Genomic DNA, 17,022 nt, shown 5'->3' with positions numbered 1-17,022 from the left:
GACCCCAGGCGAAGCAGGATCCCTGGCGACCCCAGGCGACGGCGGCAGCAGCAGCGGACCCTCGGAAGGCGACGGCAGCAGCAGCGGACCCTCGGAAGGCGACGGCAGCAGCAGCGGACCCTCGGAAGGCGACGGCAGCAGCAGCGGACCCTCGGAAGGCGACGGCAGCAGCAGCGGACCCTCGGAAGGCGACGGCAGCAGCAGCGGACCCCCGGAAGGCGAACTCGGGAGGGGAGCCCCTGGCCATGGAGGCGGCAGCGGGAGCTCCACTTCTCCCTCGTACCCTGTGTCCTGTGGAGAACAAAAGGCAGCCCCAGGCGATGCAGAACAGCCATCCCCAGGCAATGGCGATGGTGGGAGGGGAAAGCAGTCCTCCCACAGTGGCTGAGACGGAACCAGCAGGTATTTACCCTCTGCTGGTGGAGCTGGGAGTGGCAAGCAGTCCTCCCACGGCGGCTGAGGCGGAACCAGCAGGTATTCACCCTCTGCTGGTGGAGGTGGGAGGGGCAAGCAGTCCTCCCACGACGGTTGAGGCAGAACCAGCAGGCATTCACCCTCTGCTGGTGGAGGTGGGAGGGGCAAGCAGTCCTCCCACGACGGTGGAGGCGGAACCAGCAGGCATTCACCCTCTGCTGGTGGAGGTGGGAGGGGCAAGCAGTCCTCCCACGACGGTGGATGTGGAACCAGCAGGCATTCACCCTCTGCTGGTGGAGGTGGCGGAGGCAGAGGCAGCTCTTGCTGCTCTGCTCCTGGTGATGGTGGAGACAGAAGCAGCTCCTGCTGCTCTGCTCCTGGTGGTGGTGGAGACAGAGGCAGCTCCTGCTGCTCTGCTCCTGGTGGTGGTGGAGGCAGAGGCGATGGGGCGGATGCTGGCCACTCAGAGGGAGGCTGTGGCGGTGCTGGCTCCCTCTGCTGTGGCGGCTGGGCTGGTGTGTGCCGTGCTCCCTTCAGCAGCATAAATAGAGGCTGCTGGGGAACACCAGCATCCTGCCCTTCTCCCCCCCAGAAAAATTCAGGGGGTTGAGCCTGTAACTCCTCCCCTTCTGGCTCTTGGGACTGCAGCTTGGGTCCTAAGGCTGTGGAAGCGCAGACTTCCACCTCTTGGGCTATGGACGCACCGACTCCCCCCTCTTTGGGCTGTGGACGCGCCGACTCCTCCCTCTTGGGCTGTGGACGCACCGACTCCTCCCTCTTGGGCTGTGGACGCACCGACTCCCCCCTCTTGGGCGTAGGACGTTCGGGCTCCTCCCACTCGGGCGTAGGACGTTCGGGCTCCTCCCACTCGGGTGTAGGACGTTCGGGCTCCTCCCACTCGGGCGTAGGACGTTCGGGCTCCTCCCACTCGGGCGTAGGACGTTCGGGCTCCTCCCACTCGGGCGTAGGACGTTCGGGCTCCTCCCCAGGCTGTGGAGGCGAAACCAGCAGGCATTCTCCCTCTGCTGGTGGAGACGGTAGCGATGGCTCCTCTCCCTCTGATGCTGGAGACGGTAGCGATGGCTCCTCTCCCTCTGATGCTGGAGACGGTAGCGATGGCTCCTCTCCCTCTGATGCTGGAGACGGCAGCGATGGCTCCTCTCCCTCTGGCGCTGGAGACGGCAGCGATGGCTCCTCTCCCTCTGGCGCTGGAGACGGCAGCGATGGCTCCTCTCCCTCTGGCGCTGGAGACGGCAGCGATGGCTCCTCTCCCTCTGGCGCTGGAGACGGTAGCGATGGCTCCTCTCCCTCTGGCGCTGGAGACGGCAGCGATGGCTCCTCTCCCTCTGGCGCTGGAGACGGCAGCGATGGCTCCTCTCCCTCTGCTGGTGGAGACGGTAGCGATGGCTCCTCTCCCTTTTGTGCTGGAGATGGCAGCAGCAGGGTCTCTCCCATATCCGCAGCCAGGTAGTTGAACACCATGGCTGCGATGTCTGGGAGGGAAGCTGGGTGGTGTTGCTGTTCCCAGGCCTCCCAGCGCTCCCCATCTCTTGCCCACAGGAGGTTGATCACTGCAGGGAGGGCTTCCTCATAATCCCTCCCCGGCTCCACCAGCCAGTCCCAGACTCCCTCAGAGGAGAGTGCATTCGTCCTCTTTGGAGGATGCAGGTCCTCCCTCACTGGACGCTCTGGCTCCTCTTTCTCCTGCCATGGAGGGGGTTGGTCAGGTGCTATGTGACCCACTTCCCCAACAGCGAAGCACCACTCCTCACCTTTCAAGCAGGTGGGGCAGACGTCCAGCATGGTTGAGCTACAGTGGGACCTGCGACCGGCCCCACGCTGCTGTAGCTGCTGCTTCCTCCGTCCGCTTCTTCCCATATTTTTTTTTTTTTTTTTTTTTTCCCCAAAAACACACAAAAACACTTTGAAAAAAAAACGAACAAAAAAAACGAGCTTTTCTTTCCTGGTCCGGCTATTGGAGGCGTTTGTTTTGTCCCACGCAGGACACCATATGTGACAGTCTGGCTCGCAGTGGTGTGGTGGATGACGTCACGGACCAGGAAGTAACTGACTCCAAACAGTGGATGGGCGGGTGAAACTGAGTGCAAAAGCACTCAGCGTATTTAATAACAAACAAACAAAAGATTTAAACAAAATACAAACAAAAGGGCACGAGGGCCAAACGAATAAATAAACAAACAAGTAAGTGCCGTGCTGGATAATCCAGCACGTATTAGCAATTGTTTTTTTAAATGTTATACCTTCTCTCCGCTCCCCGTACTCTCTACTCCAACACCCCAACATCAAGTGCAGAGAGCTGCAGGTTTATATACTCTGGCCGAGGGATTAACTAGTTGGTAATTATCTTATTATCCCCCGGCCAGAGTCTGCACGCGTTTGGTAAGGATGCATGACTGTCAGCTATTTAAGTAATCAGTAGCTGATCAGCCATGCATCCTCACGGGGTTTTTAAATAATAATAAAAGACGCGGCGCTTTTACCCGCGCCGCAAACAAAAATACAAATAATAATAAATAGGGGCGGGACACTCCGCCACAAGCACACAAGCTAATGCAGGCTGAAGATACACACAGGGGCTGATCACACTGCAGATACACACAGGGGTTCATCACACTGCAGATACACACAGGGGCTGATCACACTGCAGATACACACAGGGGCTGATCACACTGCAGATACACACAGGGGCTGATCACACTGCAGATACACGCAGGGGCTGATCACACTGCAGATACACACAGGGGCTCATCACACTGCAGATACACACAGGGGCTCATCACACTGCAGATACACACAGGGGCTGATCACACTGCAGATACACACAGGGGCTCATCACACTGCAGATACACACAGGGCTGATCACACTGCAGATACACACAGGGGCTGATCACACTGCAGATACACACAGGGGCTGATCACACTGCAGATACACACAGGGCTGGTCACACACACAGCTTGGCCTGTACCTCATACTCCTCGTCTTTGCCGGTGGTGTTGTTGCTGTTGCTATAGTAATAATGGTCCTCTCGTTCTGTAGAGTAGTACAGCTCCTCCTTGGTCTTGCTGTTGCTGTTGGGTCTGAGACACGGCCCGTCCTCCCCCTCCTGCCCCTCGGGGCCCCCTTGCCTGCCCCCCTCCCACTCTCTCCTCACAGCCAGGCCCTCCTGAGTGTGCACCCTCGCTGCGCAGTCTCTGCCCCCAGTATCCTCTCGACACCCCACCAGTACCTGGCTGCTACTGGGAGACTGAGAGGTGGAGCGACAGTTTCTGTACGATCTCTTCTTACTGAAATGCTTCTGTGGAGACAAAAGAGATTTCAATTACTCTGAGGAATCCAGGACAACTGTCCCGATGCTGTCTCAGTGTTGTGAAGCTGTCTCAGTGTTGTGAAGCTGTCTCAGTGTTGTGAAGCTGTCTCAGGGCTGTGCTGCTGTCTCAGTGATGTGAAGCTGTCTCAGGGCTGTGCTGCTGTCTCAGTGTGTGAAGCTGTGCTACTGTCTCAGGGCTGTGCTGCTATCTCAGGGCTGTGCTGCTGTCTCAGGGCTGTGCTGCTGTCTCAGGGCTGTGCTGCTGTCTAAGGGCTGTGCTGCTGTCTCAGTGCTGTGCTGCTGTCTAAGGGCTGTGCTGCTGTCTCAGGGCTGTGCTGCTGTCTCAGGGCTGTGCTGCTGTCTCAGGGCTGTATTGCTGTCTTAGGGCTGTGCTGCTGTCTCAGGGCTGTGCTGCTGTCTTAGGGCTGTGCTGCTGTCTCAGGGCTGTATTGCTGTCTTAGGGCTGTGCTGCTGTCTCAGGGCTGTGCTGCTGTCTTAGGGCTGTGCTGCTGTCTCAGGGCTGTATTGCTGTCTCAGGGCTGTGCTGCTGTCTCAGGGCTGTGCTGCTGTCTCAGGGCTGTGCTGCTGTCTAAGGGCTGTGCTGCTGTCTCAGGGCTGTATTGCTGTCTCAGGGCTGTATTGCTGTCTCAGGGCTGTATTGCTGTCTAAGGGCTGTGCTGCTGTCTCAGGGCTGTGCTGCTGTCTCAGTGCTGTGCTGCTGTCTAAGGGCTGTGCTGCTGTCTCAGGGCTGTATTGCTGTCTCAGGGCTGTGCTGTTGTCTCAGTGCTGTGCTGCTGTCTAAGGGCTGTGCTGCTGTCTCAGGGCTGTATTGCTGTCTCAGGGCTGTGCTGTTGTCTCAGTGCTGTGCTGCTGTCTCAGGGCTGTGCTGCTGTCTAAGGGCTGTGCTGCTGTCTCAGGGCTGTGCTGCTGTCTCAGGGCTGTGCTGTTGTCTCAGTGCTGTGCTGCTGTCTCGGGGCTGTGCTGCTGTCTCAGGGCTGTGCTGCTGTCTAAGGGCTGTGCTGTTGTCTCAGTGCTGTGCTGCTGTCTCGGGGCTGTGCTGCTGTCTCGGGGCTGTGCTGCTGTCTCAGTGCTGTGCTGCTGTCTAAGGGCTGTGCTGCTGTCTCAGTGCTGTGCTGCTGTCTTGCTGTCTCACTGCTGTGCTGCTGTCTCAGGGCTGTGCTGCTGTCTCATTGTATGTACCTGCTCCTCTTCCCTCTTCAGTATCTCTTTACATCGGTCCACAACATGCCAGAGCTGCAGGCCGCTGGCCACCAGCAAGTAGCTGGGCATGTCCTGCACTGTGACCCGCAGCCGGCCGGTGTATATGAGCCCCAGCAGCCCTGCGAAGGCCCTGGGTTCGATCACACTGGGCAGGACAATGACGTCGCTGTCCCTCAGCATCAGCTTGTCATGGAAGTAGGAGGAGGAGGCGGCCAGCACAGCCTTGTGCGCGCGGAACACCTGCCCCCTCACGTGCACCGCCAGGTCGCAGAACTTGCCCTCCTCGCGGTGCTGATTCAGGTGCTCCAGCAGCACCGCGCTGTAGTTTGGAAACTGCAGGTCCACCAGTCTGCGGGACGGACTGGGACCAGTCACACCTGAACTGCAGCTGCTATTGTCAGGGTCCATACTGCAGAGACTGCAACCACTGGAGAGGGAAACAGAAGAGAAGAGGGTCAAACATGAATCAGTGTGCCTGTAACTCTGTGTGAGAGGAGACAGGAGGGAGCTGCAATCAGATCACGGGACCGACAGCACAGGCGTGTCTCGGTACCACGAGGCAGCAGCATCTTCTATAACTGGTGCTGCACATGAGAAAAGTTTACATCTGTGCAGAGCAAGGGCCCTGCACATGGAAACAGAGCAGGGGGGTCCAGGCACGGTCCGGGAAGGTCATTCCACTCCTGGTTTTACAGGTAAAACGAGACAGGGTCTGGATCAGGGGTTCATTGGTTCAATTAAACAATTTAGACCAGGGCTGGAAAGAACAGGACTGGAAGGACCAACTGTGGCCATCCCAGAAATATTATGTATTTCTTTGTATTTCAGGTTTTTTTTAAGTATGTGCTAAATATGGCAGGGGCAGGGTTAGAATCCCCTCCCTGCTAAAAACATGTCTGGCATGAGAGAAGGACTGAGAGCAGCAGGGTCAGTGAGAGAGAAGGACTGAGAGCAGCAGGGTCAGTGAGAGAAGGGCTGAGAGCAGCAGGGTCAGTGAGAGAGAAGGGCTGAGAGCAGCAGGGTCAGTGAGAGAGAAGGACTGAGAGCAGCAGGGTCAGTGAGAGAGAAGGGCTGAGAGCAGCAGGGTCAGTGAGAGAGAAGGACTGAGAGCAGCAGGGTCAGTGAGAGAGAAGGACTGAGAGCAGCAGGGTCAGTGAGAGAGAAGGACTGAGAGCAGCAGGGTCAGTGAGAGAGAAGGACTGAGAGCAGCAGGGTCAGTGTGTGGGGCTGTACTCAGCACCGAGCCTTAGTTTTGATTGCTTTGTTTAAATAAAAGCATGTTTAAAGCCCTTTAAAAGCTGCAGTCCCTTGTCTCCTGAACTTGCTAGTCCCGTCGCTTGCCTGGATCGCAACGCTGCCCTTCCTCTCAGCTGTACAGCACAAGGTGGATGGGCGGGCCGTGGTAATGCTGCCCTTGAGAAACGGGTTCAGAGCCTGTCCAGCCCTCTCCAGTCAAAGAGCCTCGTGTTGAAGCCTCCTCCTGCTCTGGTGCATCTAGTCCTCTGTCTCAGCACGGCTCCCTCACACGCTCCTGTATTCATTCAATGACACGATCATTCAGCACTGCTCACACACTCCACTCTACTTCTAGATCTCCTCAAATTGACTTTTTTTCATTTAAACTCTTTGTACTCTTCCTCCTACTATGTACTGTATTCGCCTGACCTCAGTCAGCCCCACATTACTGGATCCTCAGCCCCACATTACTGGATCCTCAGCCCCACGTTACTGGATCCTCAGCCCCACGTTGCTGGATCCTCAGAGCCACGTTACTGGATCCTCAGCGCCACGTTACTGGATCCTCAGCGCCACGTTACTGGATCCTCAGCCCCACGTTACTGGATCCTCAGCCCCACGTTACTGGATCCTCAGCCCCACGTTGCTGGATCCTCAGAGCCACGTTACTGGATCCTCAGAGCCACGTTACTGGATCCTGAGCTCCACGTTACTGGATCCTCAGCCCCATGTTGCTGGATCCTGAGCGCCACGTTACTGGATCCTCAGCCCCATGTTACTGGATCCTGAGCTCCACGTTACTGGATCCTCAGCCCAACGTTACTGGATCCTGAGCACCACGTTACTGGATCCTGAGCGCCATGTTACTGGATCCTCAGAGCCACGTTACTGGATCCTGAGCTCCACATTACTGGATCCTCAGCTCCACGTTGCTGGATCCTGAGCTCCACGTTGCTGGATCCTCAGCTCCACGTTGCTGGATCCTGAGCGCCACGTTACTGGATCCTCAGCCCCATGTTACTGGATCCTGAGCACCACGTTACTGGATCCTGAGCGCCACGTTACTGGATCCTCAGCCCCATGTTACTGGATCCTGAGCACCACGTTACTGGCTCCTGAGCGCCACGTTACTGGCTCCTCAGCCCCATGTTACTGGATCCTGAGCACCACGTTACTGGATCCTGAGCACCACGTTACTGGATCCTCAGAGCCACGTTACTGGATCCTCAGAGCTACGTTACTGGATCCTCAGAGCTACGTTACTGGATCCTGAGCACCACGTTACTGGATCCTCAGAGCCACGTTGCTGGATCCTCAGAGCCACGTTGCTGGATCCTCGGAGCTACGTTACTGGATCCTCAGAGCCACGTTGCTGGATCCTCAGTGCCACGTTGCTGGATCCTCAGTGCCACGTTGCTGGATCCTCAGAGCCACGTTGCTGGATCCTCAGCTGCTGCACTATCCTTACACGAGTGCATTATTACTGTGTAATTGCAGATATAATGTGTTGAAATCCTAACTTGCTGCTTCATTGTCCTTTAGTATTATTTGGCTTCCAAGCCGGAATGGGAAGCCTATTGTTTGTTAGGATTTGTTTTTTTCTTCACTCTTTTTTTTTCTAAAATCAACACCCTTGCACGGAATCTCACGAAACTCGCCAGGGTGGTGGCACCTAAGGGAAGTTGTGTCATAAAATGAAGGTCATAGGTCACATGGTGTGGTGGCCATCTTGGATTTCTCGAGAGTTTTTGACAATTATAAAATCTTCTTCTCCGAACCGGTTTACAGCAGAGATGTGAAACTTGGGTCACGTTCTCCCCTCATGGCCGAGATTTAAGGTTGTTCAAGAGAAGTCGATCGGTCACATCGTTTAGCGGCCACACTGGATTTGTCAAAAACATTCAAACGTCTTCTTCTCTGAAACGGTTATGCTGATTGAAGCCACACTTTGCATCCATAGCCTTGGCAAGGTTATCTATCAAGCGTGTGCAAAGCAACGCGCTACATCAAAACAACATGGCCGCCGTGAGCCAATCAAATGTCAGCTACGGTGAGATTGCACATATTACCTTGCTGAAGCTCAAATGAAAAACGTTTAGAACTCCTTTGAGAGTTCAGACAGTGTCATAGTTACTACAGAATACACAAATTAACCCATACATCCCTGGATAAGAGCGTCTGCTAAAAACATGATCTATTCAAAAATTAACTTGACCGTGACCTTTGACCTGTCCTTACAGTCAAATGCAAAACTAGCTTATAACTAGTCGTGTGCTAGTTATTTCACTTCCTGTAAACGACACTGTATTTAAATACTGCCCTTGCATTGGAACCCTGTAAGTCGCCTTGGATGAAGCAGGCGTCTGCCAAATGAATACATTTTAAAAAGCCTTGCTTTGAATCAAACACGCAACCCGGTGTGGACTCGAACCCTCGCTGCCTCCTCTCTCTCTCTCTCTGGAGACCCAATCACACTCCAGGCACTCGGGTACTGCAGCCAGCTGGCGATGATGATGAAACCATTACACTTGGACTAGAGTACCTGGGCTGGTCACACTTCACCACCAGCCCGTTTCAGACTGCAGTAACGCAGCGTTAGTTTTGATCGCTTGGTTAAACGACACGATCGCCGTGAAGTTTGTATCGGTCGTCTCTAAACGACGCTGCAGTCGCTCGCTGGTGAAACAGCATTTGATTGTTCTTTCACAGAAATCGTGCCAATTCTTATTTTCCTAACTAGCCCCGAGTCGGTATTGTGTTCACTGCGATCCCTTTGCAACAGACAGTAAACTATAATTCCTTGTGTCTGCTGGTTTTATTTGTAAATGGTGTTTGCCCCATTCACACGGGATTTTTATTGTTTGAGAAAAACAACCTCAAATCGATCCAGTTAGAATAGTCATGAAGACTGGATGCAAACACAGGATGGACAGCGACGCGCCGCTACTTACACCGGCACTGCGTTTCATGTACGTCGCCGTGCAGTTCCGAGGCGTGCTACCGCATCTTCCCGTGTTTTAATGTTTATTTTTTGATTTGTTTTGTTCTTTTCTTCTTGTTCCCAGCCGATATTCTCAGCTGTATCCTCCTCTTCCCCCAGCGCGCAGGCACCGTCTACAAACTCCCCGGCTGTGCAATACTGAAGGCGGCTGTTTAATTTAATTTAATGGCCTTATCTTCTTACGCTTCTCGTTTGTAAACACGTTTCATAGACATTATTTACAATTTCGTTTCTTCACGGCATCGTTTCTACACCGAGTTCAAGTTTACAAACAACATTTGGAGCAGTTTATGTTTGACTTGGAAGTCCCCACTTTTTAGAGGAGCTCTAAGAGAGAGCTCCCATTGTCCAACAGAAAACTTTTCCGGGGTTTGAAAATAACAGCGATCAACCAATTCGATCACAGCGAATCTGCATATTCAAGTTGAAATCCTTTAGTTTTTTTGTATTCACTCTTTTAAATTCAGTAATACTCGTGCAGAGCGCAAGAGTTACACCGATAGCTGTAACAGTATATTCTCAGTCACTGTAGCACACCCGTTAAAAAAAAAATCGAAAAAAAACCACACAGTAATCAGAGAACGAAGCTCATTAATATAGAGCAGGGCAGAAATCGTCACAGCCAATGATATTCAAGCATATCAGCAATGTCATGAATATTAAACAAAGGGTAGAACAAGCCCCCCCACAGCCACTTAATAAATTAGAACAGCTCTTTGTGAAATGGAATATGAAGGCGGGGGGGGGGGGGGAGCCAGGGGCGTGACCGACAGCATGACGTCAGCATTGCGGGCTGCATATCATTAACAGCAGCGTACATGGTCCTGCAATCCGAGTTTAACTATGAGAAAATAATACTGTTGAGAGCGAGGCACAGGCAGCACGCCGCCGCCAGGGGTCGCTGTACACCGCATTGCTGCCCCCTGTGTTTAAATGGCAGTAAGACAAGGCTTAGAAAGGAGAGACGCGGACAGCAGTGTGTGCAAAACGTGCTGTTACGTACACGGGTCAAATCGGATTGCAAAGGGCTGAAGCGAGGTTAGTATCCGCGAAGGCATTCTGATTATTTAATTGAACCAAAACAAAAAAAATGCAAAATGCAAAAATGCATTTGTTTTGTATGTGGTTCGAGTGGATCTGCTCTTCCCGTCTGTATTCATTCATGCACCAGTTCCTGTAACACGCCGCACTGTCGCGTTCATGCAGCGCCCGAAATGCAAATCCATGAAGCTCACAATTCAAATACTTCACCTGCTCTGCACTCAGCCGTTCAGATGCATCATTTCACTGCAGTGTTTCATCCTCGTTTTGTTTAATCGCAGTCAACACGTTACAGTGTCTTCACGTTGCGTGTAAGCACGGTGCTGTGCAGAATTATTATTATTATTATTATTATTATTATTATTATTATTATTATTATTATTATTATTAATATTAATAAGAGAACGCCTCGTTTGGTTTTACACAGGCTCCGCGATGTCTGGGTTTCCGAAGGTCATGTTTTCTGTTTTATTTTGCATTGATGCTCCGCTTTTCTCCTGTTTCAATCTTGATCGATCTCGTTTGCGTTGTACTAGGCCGCTGATCCCTGGACTCGATTTGCGAGTGTAGGCGGATTAGAAGCCCCGTTCTGCAGGTATGCCGCGGTGCTTCTCGCGTTAAGGCTGCTTCTGTAAATGTTTTTCTCTCTCTCGCGTTTCCACACGCATTCACAGGCGCTGCGAGGCGCCCCGGTGACCCCCAGCGTGACACTTCAGCGCCGGACCAAAACAAAACTGACCGCACCGAGCCCTAAAACACTGAGAGACGGCTTCTCATTCTCCGAGTCTCCTGTCTCTTCAGCTCTGTGTTATTCTCGCCCTCTGTATTTATATTTCTCAAATTATTAGATTTATAAATTCAAAACGTGTGTATTACTAAATATGTTTTGATTTCCCCCAAAGCTTCAGTCTGTGGCGCTGAAAGAACAGCTGGCAGCTCAGAATATTTGATCACATTTCACAGAAAGCCCGATAAGGCAATTAGGAGGGGAGTTTAATACAATTTGATTCCACGAAAACGCAATAAACCTAATATGTGAAATACTAAAAGAAACGAATTAGAAACATTTCAGCAATCGTCTCGTTCTTTTAAGACGGCGATTGAGTCGTTTATATGACGAAAACAGAGCAAACCCATATTTAGTGAAGTACTAAAAATCTAAATAAGATGAACTGTAATAGTGAATTAATTATCTTAAGTGAAATAAGTGTGCTACGTGAAATGAAAGCAATTCAGTAAGGAGCAGGCTTTCCTCAGTTGCCCCATATTACAAAGGGTCCTGTGAAATGGAATAGGCTGAAGTAGCATTCATTAAAAACACGACATACAAATAATCTTTAAAAAGAGATGAAATAATAATACACAACACAGATTGCACTTCCCTGAGATTGATTTAGTTCCTGCTAACCCAGAACACATCACACCAAGAGGATGTCATCTGTCTCTCAGACGTCTCTCCCTGCCTGAGTTTTGCTGGGTTTAGAGTGTGTTCAAGGTGGTGTGTCTTCACATTTTCCTTGGCAGGGGACCATTTTACACTTTGTTTCCCAATTTCGTATCTGCCTTCTTGGGTCGATTTTAGATTGTCTTGATGTTCTTACAGGGAGCTGTTCTTTCAGCACCAAGAAACGGAGCTTGGGAAAGTGATAATTAGTATTGTTTTTGTCTGGAAGCATTCACATGTATGCAAGGAAACTGCTATCATTCTTTTTGACGTGTGTGATAATTGGAGGTAGGTTTTAAGACAATCAGACCTGTTTTATTTAGCCCTGTCTGGTCCGGCTTTTACCCACTCCTTGTTCTAGTCTAGCTGCTATAGTCAATCAAACACTGTGCTCTAGTCTAGCTGCTATAGTCAATCAAACACTGTGCTCTAGTCTAGCTGCTACAGTCAATCAAACACTGTGCTCTAGTCTAGCTGCTATAGTCAATCAAACACTGTGCTCTAGTCTAGCTGCTATAGTCAATCAAACACTGTGCTCTAGTCTAGCTGCTATAGTCAGCAATCAAACACTGTGCTCTAGTCTAGCTGCTATAGTCAATCAAACACTGTGCTCTAGTCTAGCTGCTATAGTCAATCAAACACTGTGTTAGTCTAGCTGCTATAGTCAATCAAACACTGTGCTCTAGTCTAGCTGCTATAGTCAATCAAACACTTCTCTAGTCTAGCAGCTATAGTCAATCAAACACTGTGTTCTAGTCTAGCTGCTATAGTCAGCAATCAAACACTGTGCTCTAGTCTAGCTGCTGTAGTCAATCAAACACTGCTCTAGTCTAGCTGCTATAGTCAATCAAACACTGTGCTCTAGTCTAGCTGCTATAGTCAGCAATCAAACACTGTGCTCTAGTCTAGCTGCTGTAGTCAATCAAACACTGTGCTCTAGTCTAGCTGCTATAGTCAATCAAACACTGTGCTCTAGTCTAGCTGCTATAGTCAATCAAACACTGTTCTCTAGTCTAGCTGCTATAGTCAATCACACTGTTCTCTAGTCTAGCTGCTATAGTTAACAATCAAACACTGTGCTCTAGTCTAGCTGCTATAGTCAATCAAACACTGTGCTCTAGTCTAGCTGCTATAGTCAATCAAACACTGTGCTCTAGTCTAGCTGCTATAGTCAGCAATCAAACACTGTGCTCTAGTCTAGCTGCTATAGTCAATCAAACACTGCTCTAGTCTAGCTGCTATAGTCAATCAAACACTGTGCTCTAGTCTAGCTGCTACAGTCAGTCAAACACTGTGCTCTAGTCTAGCTGCTACAGTCAGTCAAACACTGTGCTCTAGTCTAGCTGCTATAGTCAATCAAACACTGTGCTCTAGTCTAGCTGCTATAGTCAATCAAACACTGTGCTCTAGTCTAGCTGCTATAGTCAATAGAACACTGTGCTCTAGTCTAGCTGCTATAGTCAATCAAACACTGTGCTCTAGTCTAGCTGCTATAGTCAATCAAACACTGCTCTAGTCTAGCTGCTATAGTCAATCAAACACTTCTCTAGTCTAGCAGCTATAGTCAATCAAACACTGTGTTCTAGTCTAGCTGCTATAGTCAGCAATCAAACACTGTGCTCTAGTCTAGCTGCTGTAGTCAATCAAACACTGTGCTCTAGTCTAGCTGCTATAGTCAATCAAACACTGTGCTCTAGTCTAGCTGCTATAGTCAATCAAACACTGTGCTCTAGTCTAGCTGCTAGTCAATCAAACACTGTGCTCTAGTCTAGCTGCTACAGTCAATCAAACACTGTGTTCTAGTCTAGCTGCTATAGTCAATCAAACACTGTGCTCTAGTCTAGCTGCTATAGTCAATCAAACACTCTGCTCTAGTCTAGCTGCTATAGTCAATCAAACACTGTTCTCTAGTCTAGCTGCTATAGTCAATCAAACACTGTTCTCTAGTCTAGCTGCTATAGTTAACAATCAAACACTGTGCTCTAGTCTAGCTGCTATAGTCAATCAAACACTGTGCTCTAGTCTAGCTGCTATAGTTAACAATCAAACACTGTGCTCTAGTCTAGCTGCTATAGTCAATCAAACACTGCTCTAGTCTAGCTGCTATAGTCAATCAAACACTGTGCTCTAGTCTAGCTGCTATAGTCAATCAAACACTGTTCTCTAGTCTAGCTGCTATAGTCAATCAAACACTGTTCTCTAGTCTAGCTGCTATAGTTAACAATCAAACACTGTGCTCTAGTCTAGCTGCTATAGTCAATCAAACACTGTGCTCTAGTCTAGCTGCTATAGTCAATCAAACACTGCTCTAGTCTAGCTGCTATAGTCAATCAAACACTGTGCTCTAGTCTAGCTGCTATAGTCAATCAAACACTGTTCTCTAGTCTAGCTGCTATAGTCAATCAAACACTGTTCTCTAGTCTAGCTGCTATAGTTAACAATCAAACACTGTGCTCTAGTCTAGCTGCTATAGTCAATCAAACACTGTGCTCTAGTCTAGCTGCTATAGTCAATCAAACACTGCTCTAGTCTAGCTGCTATAGTCAATCAAACACTGTGCTCTAGTCTAGCTGCTACAATCAGTCAAACACTGTGCTCTAGTCTAGCTGCTACAGTCAGTCAAACACTGTGCTCTAGTCTAGCTGCTATAGTCAATCAAACACTGTGCTCTAGTCTAGCTGCTATAGTCAATCAAACACTGTGCTCTAGTCTAGCTGCTATAGTCAATCGAACACTGTGCTCTAGTCTAGCTGCTATAGTCAATCAAACACTGTGCTCTAGTCTAGCTGCTATAGTCAGCAATCCCTGACCCTGTGTTGCTGCTATTGTAAGGAATGTTATAGACACTCGTATTGAATTGTCTTCCTCACTTGGTAATCAGTGGTTTGTCTCTCTTTCCCAGTTTGAGGGAGGATGGCCTTGGACCAGTTTGAGCTTCGTTTGGATTTCCCCCAGTACAGCACCTCTCTGCTCTCCCAGTTGAACCAGCACAGACTGGGTGGGCATTTCTGTGACGTCACGGTGCACTCCTGCGATGGGGGCGTGTTCCGAGCGCACACCGCTGTCCTCGCGGCCGCCTCGCGGTACTTCCACGACCAGTTCCTGCTGCATGCTGGGAAGGGGGAGGAGCTGGTGCTGGTCCTCCCCGAGGCCGTGGAGACGGGTGTGTTTGAGCGAGTGCTGGACTGCGCTTACACCGGCAGCCTCCGGATGGTGCTAGAGAGCTCCGAGCCCAGGGGCATCGCGGCAAAGCTCGGGGCCTACCTGACCGCGGCCAGCTTCCTGCAGATGTGGCACGTGGTCGATCGCTGCAATGAGCTCCTCCTGAAGGTAGGGGGCGCTGACACTGCCGTGGGTTCGGCTCAGCAAGCCTCACCTGGGTCCTTCCACCCGAAACCCAGCCGCTCTGAAAACCAGTCTCCCTCGTCCAGCACCAGCAACGCTCACCCCCCTCGATGCAGGGCCAGCAGTGAGCGTTACTGGGAGCAGCTGCAGGGCGCTTCCACACAGGGAATGGACACAAAAGAGGACAACTGCTGCTCTTCCTTTCAACCTTTTGCCTCTGGTGACTCTGTTGTCGACGTCAGTCACATCAAGGTGGAACTTTTGGAGGAGAAACCGTTCAGAGAGGTGGCTGATGGGATGTCAGTTGTGTCCGACACTAAAACGCTTCCTCCCTCCCTCCCAGCTAACAGTCTCAGTAACATTCCTGCTGCACCCACACTAGAGCAGCTTCAGGGGATCTCTGCTGTTGGAGAGCACGGGCCGACGCAGTTGCCCCAGACTGCCCCCAGGCACCGCGGTCCAGGGTATCAGGAGTCAGTGTGCGGCAATTCTGTGAGCTCTGTTCAGTCAAGTCCCCCCCCAGTCCAGAGCCCATCCCTCCAAGGGTTTAGTTCCCTTCACACCCATCCCCCGGAACTGATAGCAACTCACGCCAATGCAAACCACAGTGTGGGCGTACCGGCCTGCTGTCTCCCAGAATTCCTTGCTCCTAGCACTCTCGGCAGTGACACTGCTTGCCCCAATAGCAGCTTTGGTGTGGTGTATGGTGCTGGTAACAATGGCCCCCCCTCACTGCTGGCTCCTGGCTCCCTCCTCTATAGCAAAGCCAGCAGTGCTGTCGCCCTCCAGACCAGTGCCAAAGCCCACCCCAGCGCCCCCTCTGTGCTCCACGCCCAGGTCGATCGCATCTCTCGGTTTGGGAAGCGTGTCTTCGGGTGTTTGTGTGGGAAGAGGTTCCCTGAGCGAGGCCGCAGGGACAGACACGTCCTGCTCAAACTGAGCGCGCGCCCCTTCGGCTGTCCCCAGTGCAACAAGAGCTTCAAACTGAAGCACCACCTGACTGAGCACATGATCCTGCACATGGAGCGGCCGCTGTACTCGTGCGAGAGCTGCGGCAAGACGTTCAAAATGATCGAGTGCTTCCAGAGACACAGAGAGAACTGCCTGCAGAGAGGGAGGCAGTGACAACTGGGAGAGGCACAGGGAGACAGTGACAACTGGGAGGAGAGGCACAGGGAGGCAGTGACAACTGGGAGAGGCACAGGGAGACAGTGACAACTGGGAGGAGAGGCACAGGGAGACAGTGACAACTGGGAGGAGAGACACAGGGAGGCAGGGAGAACTGGGAGGAGAGACACAAGGAGGCAGGGAGAACTGGGAGGAGAGGCACAGGGAGGCAGGGAGAACTGGGAGGAGAGACACTGGAAGGCAGGTAGAACTGGGAGGAGAGACACAGGGAGGCAGGGAGAACTGGGAGAGGCACAGGGAGAACTGGGAGAGGTACAGGGAGGCAGGGAGAACTGGGAAAGGTACAGGGAGGCAGGGAGAACTGGGAGGAGAGGTACAGGGAGGCAGGGAGAACTGGGAGAGGCACAGGGAGAACTGGGAGAGGTACAGGGAGGCAGGGAGAACTGGGAAAGGTACAGGGAGGCAGGGAGAACTGGGAGAGGCACAGGGAGGCAGGGAGAACTGGGAGAGGCACAGGGAGGCAGGGAGAACTGGGAGGAGAGCGACATGGAGGCAGGGAGAACTGGGAGAGGCACAGGGAGGCAGGGAGAACTGGGAGAGGCACAGGGAGGCAGGGAGAACTGGGAGGAGAGCGACATGGAGGCAGGGAGAACTCGGGGAGGCAGGGAGAACTGGGAGAGGCACAGGGAGGCAGGGAGAACTGGGAGGAGAGCTACAGGGAGGCAGTCACAGCAGGGAGGAGAGGGAGAGTGTAGCGTGGGGGGTAGGGGGAGTGTTGGGGTTAGAGCGTCTCTCAGCACAGTCAGTGGACATGGCGTTTTGAACTGGGGGTGAAACACAAGAACCTTCTCAGACTGGCATTA

The 17,022-nt window shown here is 51.7% G+C and overlaps 2 protein-coding genes across 4 annotated transcripts in view; one reads left to right on the top strand and one right to left on the bottom strand.

Moving 5' to 3' along the window:
* Window positions 1-11,017, bottom strand: part of LOC131707021 (hypermethylated in cancer 2 protein-like) — a 23,448-nt gene extending 12,431 nt beyond the window's left edge. Inside the window, exons 1-3 of one of the 2 annotated variants that reach the window (XM_059009047.1) lie at window positions 10,453-11,017; window positions 4,944-5,391; window positions 3,402-3,731 (exon numbers count right to left, since the gene is read on the bottom strand). In XM_059009047.1, the coding sequence (XP_058865030.1) occupies window positions 3,402-3,731; window positions 4,944-5,372 (759 nt within the window). In that variant the 5' untranslated portion in view covers window positions 5,373-5,391; window positions 10,453-11,017. Of the gene's footprint in view, window positions 1-3,401; window positions 3,732-4,943; window positions 5,392-9,151; window positions 9,663-10,452 lie in introns of those variants that run through there. The other variant, XM_059009046.1, reaches the window with a different exon arrangement.
* LOC131707030 (zinc finger and BTB domain-containing protein 9-like) lies at window positions 10,117-17,022 on the top strand. 2 transcript variants are annotated; one of them, XM_059009070.1, is made up of 2 exons: window positions 10,117-10,239; window positions 14,589-17,022. In XM_059009070.1, the coding sequence occupies exon 2, from the start codon at window positions 14,600-14,602 to the stop codon at window positions 16,154-16,156; it is 1,557 nt and encodes a 518-aa protein (XP_058865053.1). In that variant the 5' UTR covers window positions 10,117-10,239; window positions 14,589-14,599; the 3' UTR covers window positions 16,157-17,022. The 2 variants fall into 2 exon arrangements, with proteins under 2 accessions (XP_058865053.1, XP_058865054.1); XM_059009071.1 differs by lacking the exon at window positions 10,117-10,239 and adding an exon at window positions 11,505-11,974.

The sequence above is a fragment of the Acipenser ruthenus genome, chromosome 38 (assembly GCF_902713425.1).
Source record: "Acipenser ruthenus chromosome 38, fAciRut3.2 maternal haplotype, whole genome shotgun sequence".
In the NCBI taxonomy this organism is placed as follows: domain Eukaryota; kingdom Metazoa; phylum Chordata; class Actinopteri; order Acipenseriformes; family Acipenseridae; genus Acipenser; species Acipenser ruthenus.
This window is presented reverse-complemented; position numbering and strand designations above follow the sequence as displayed.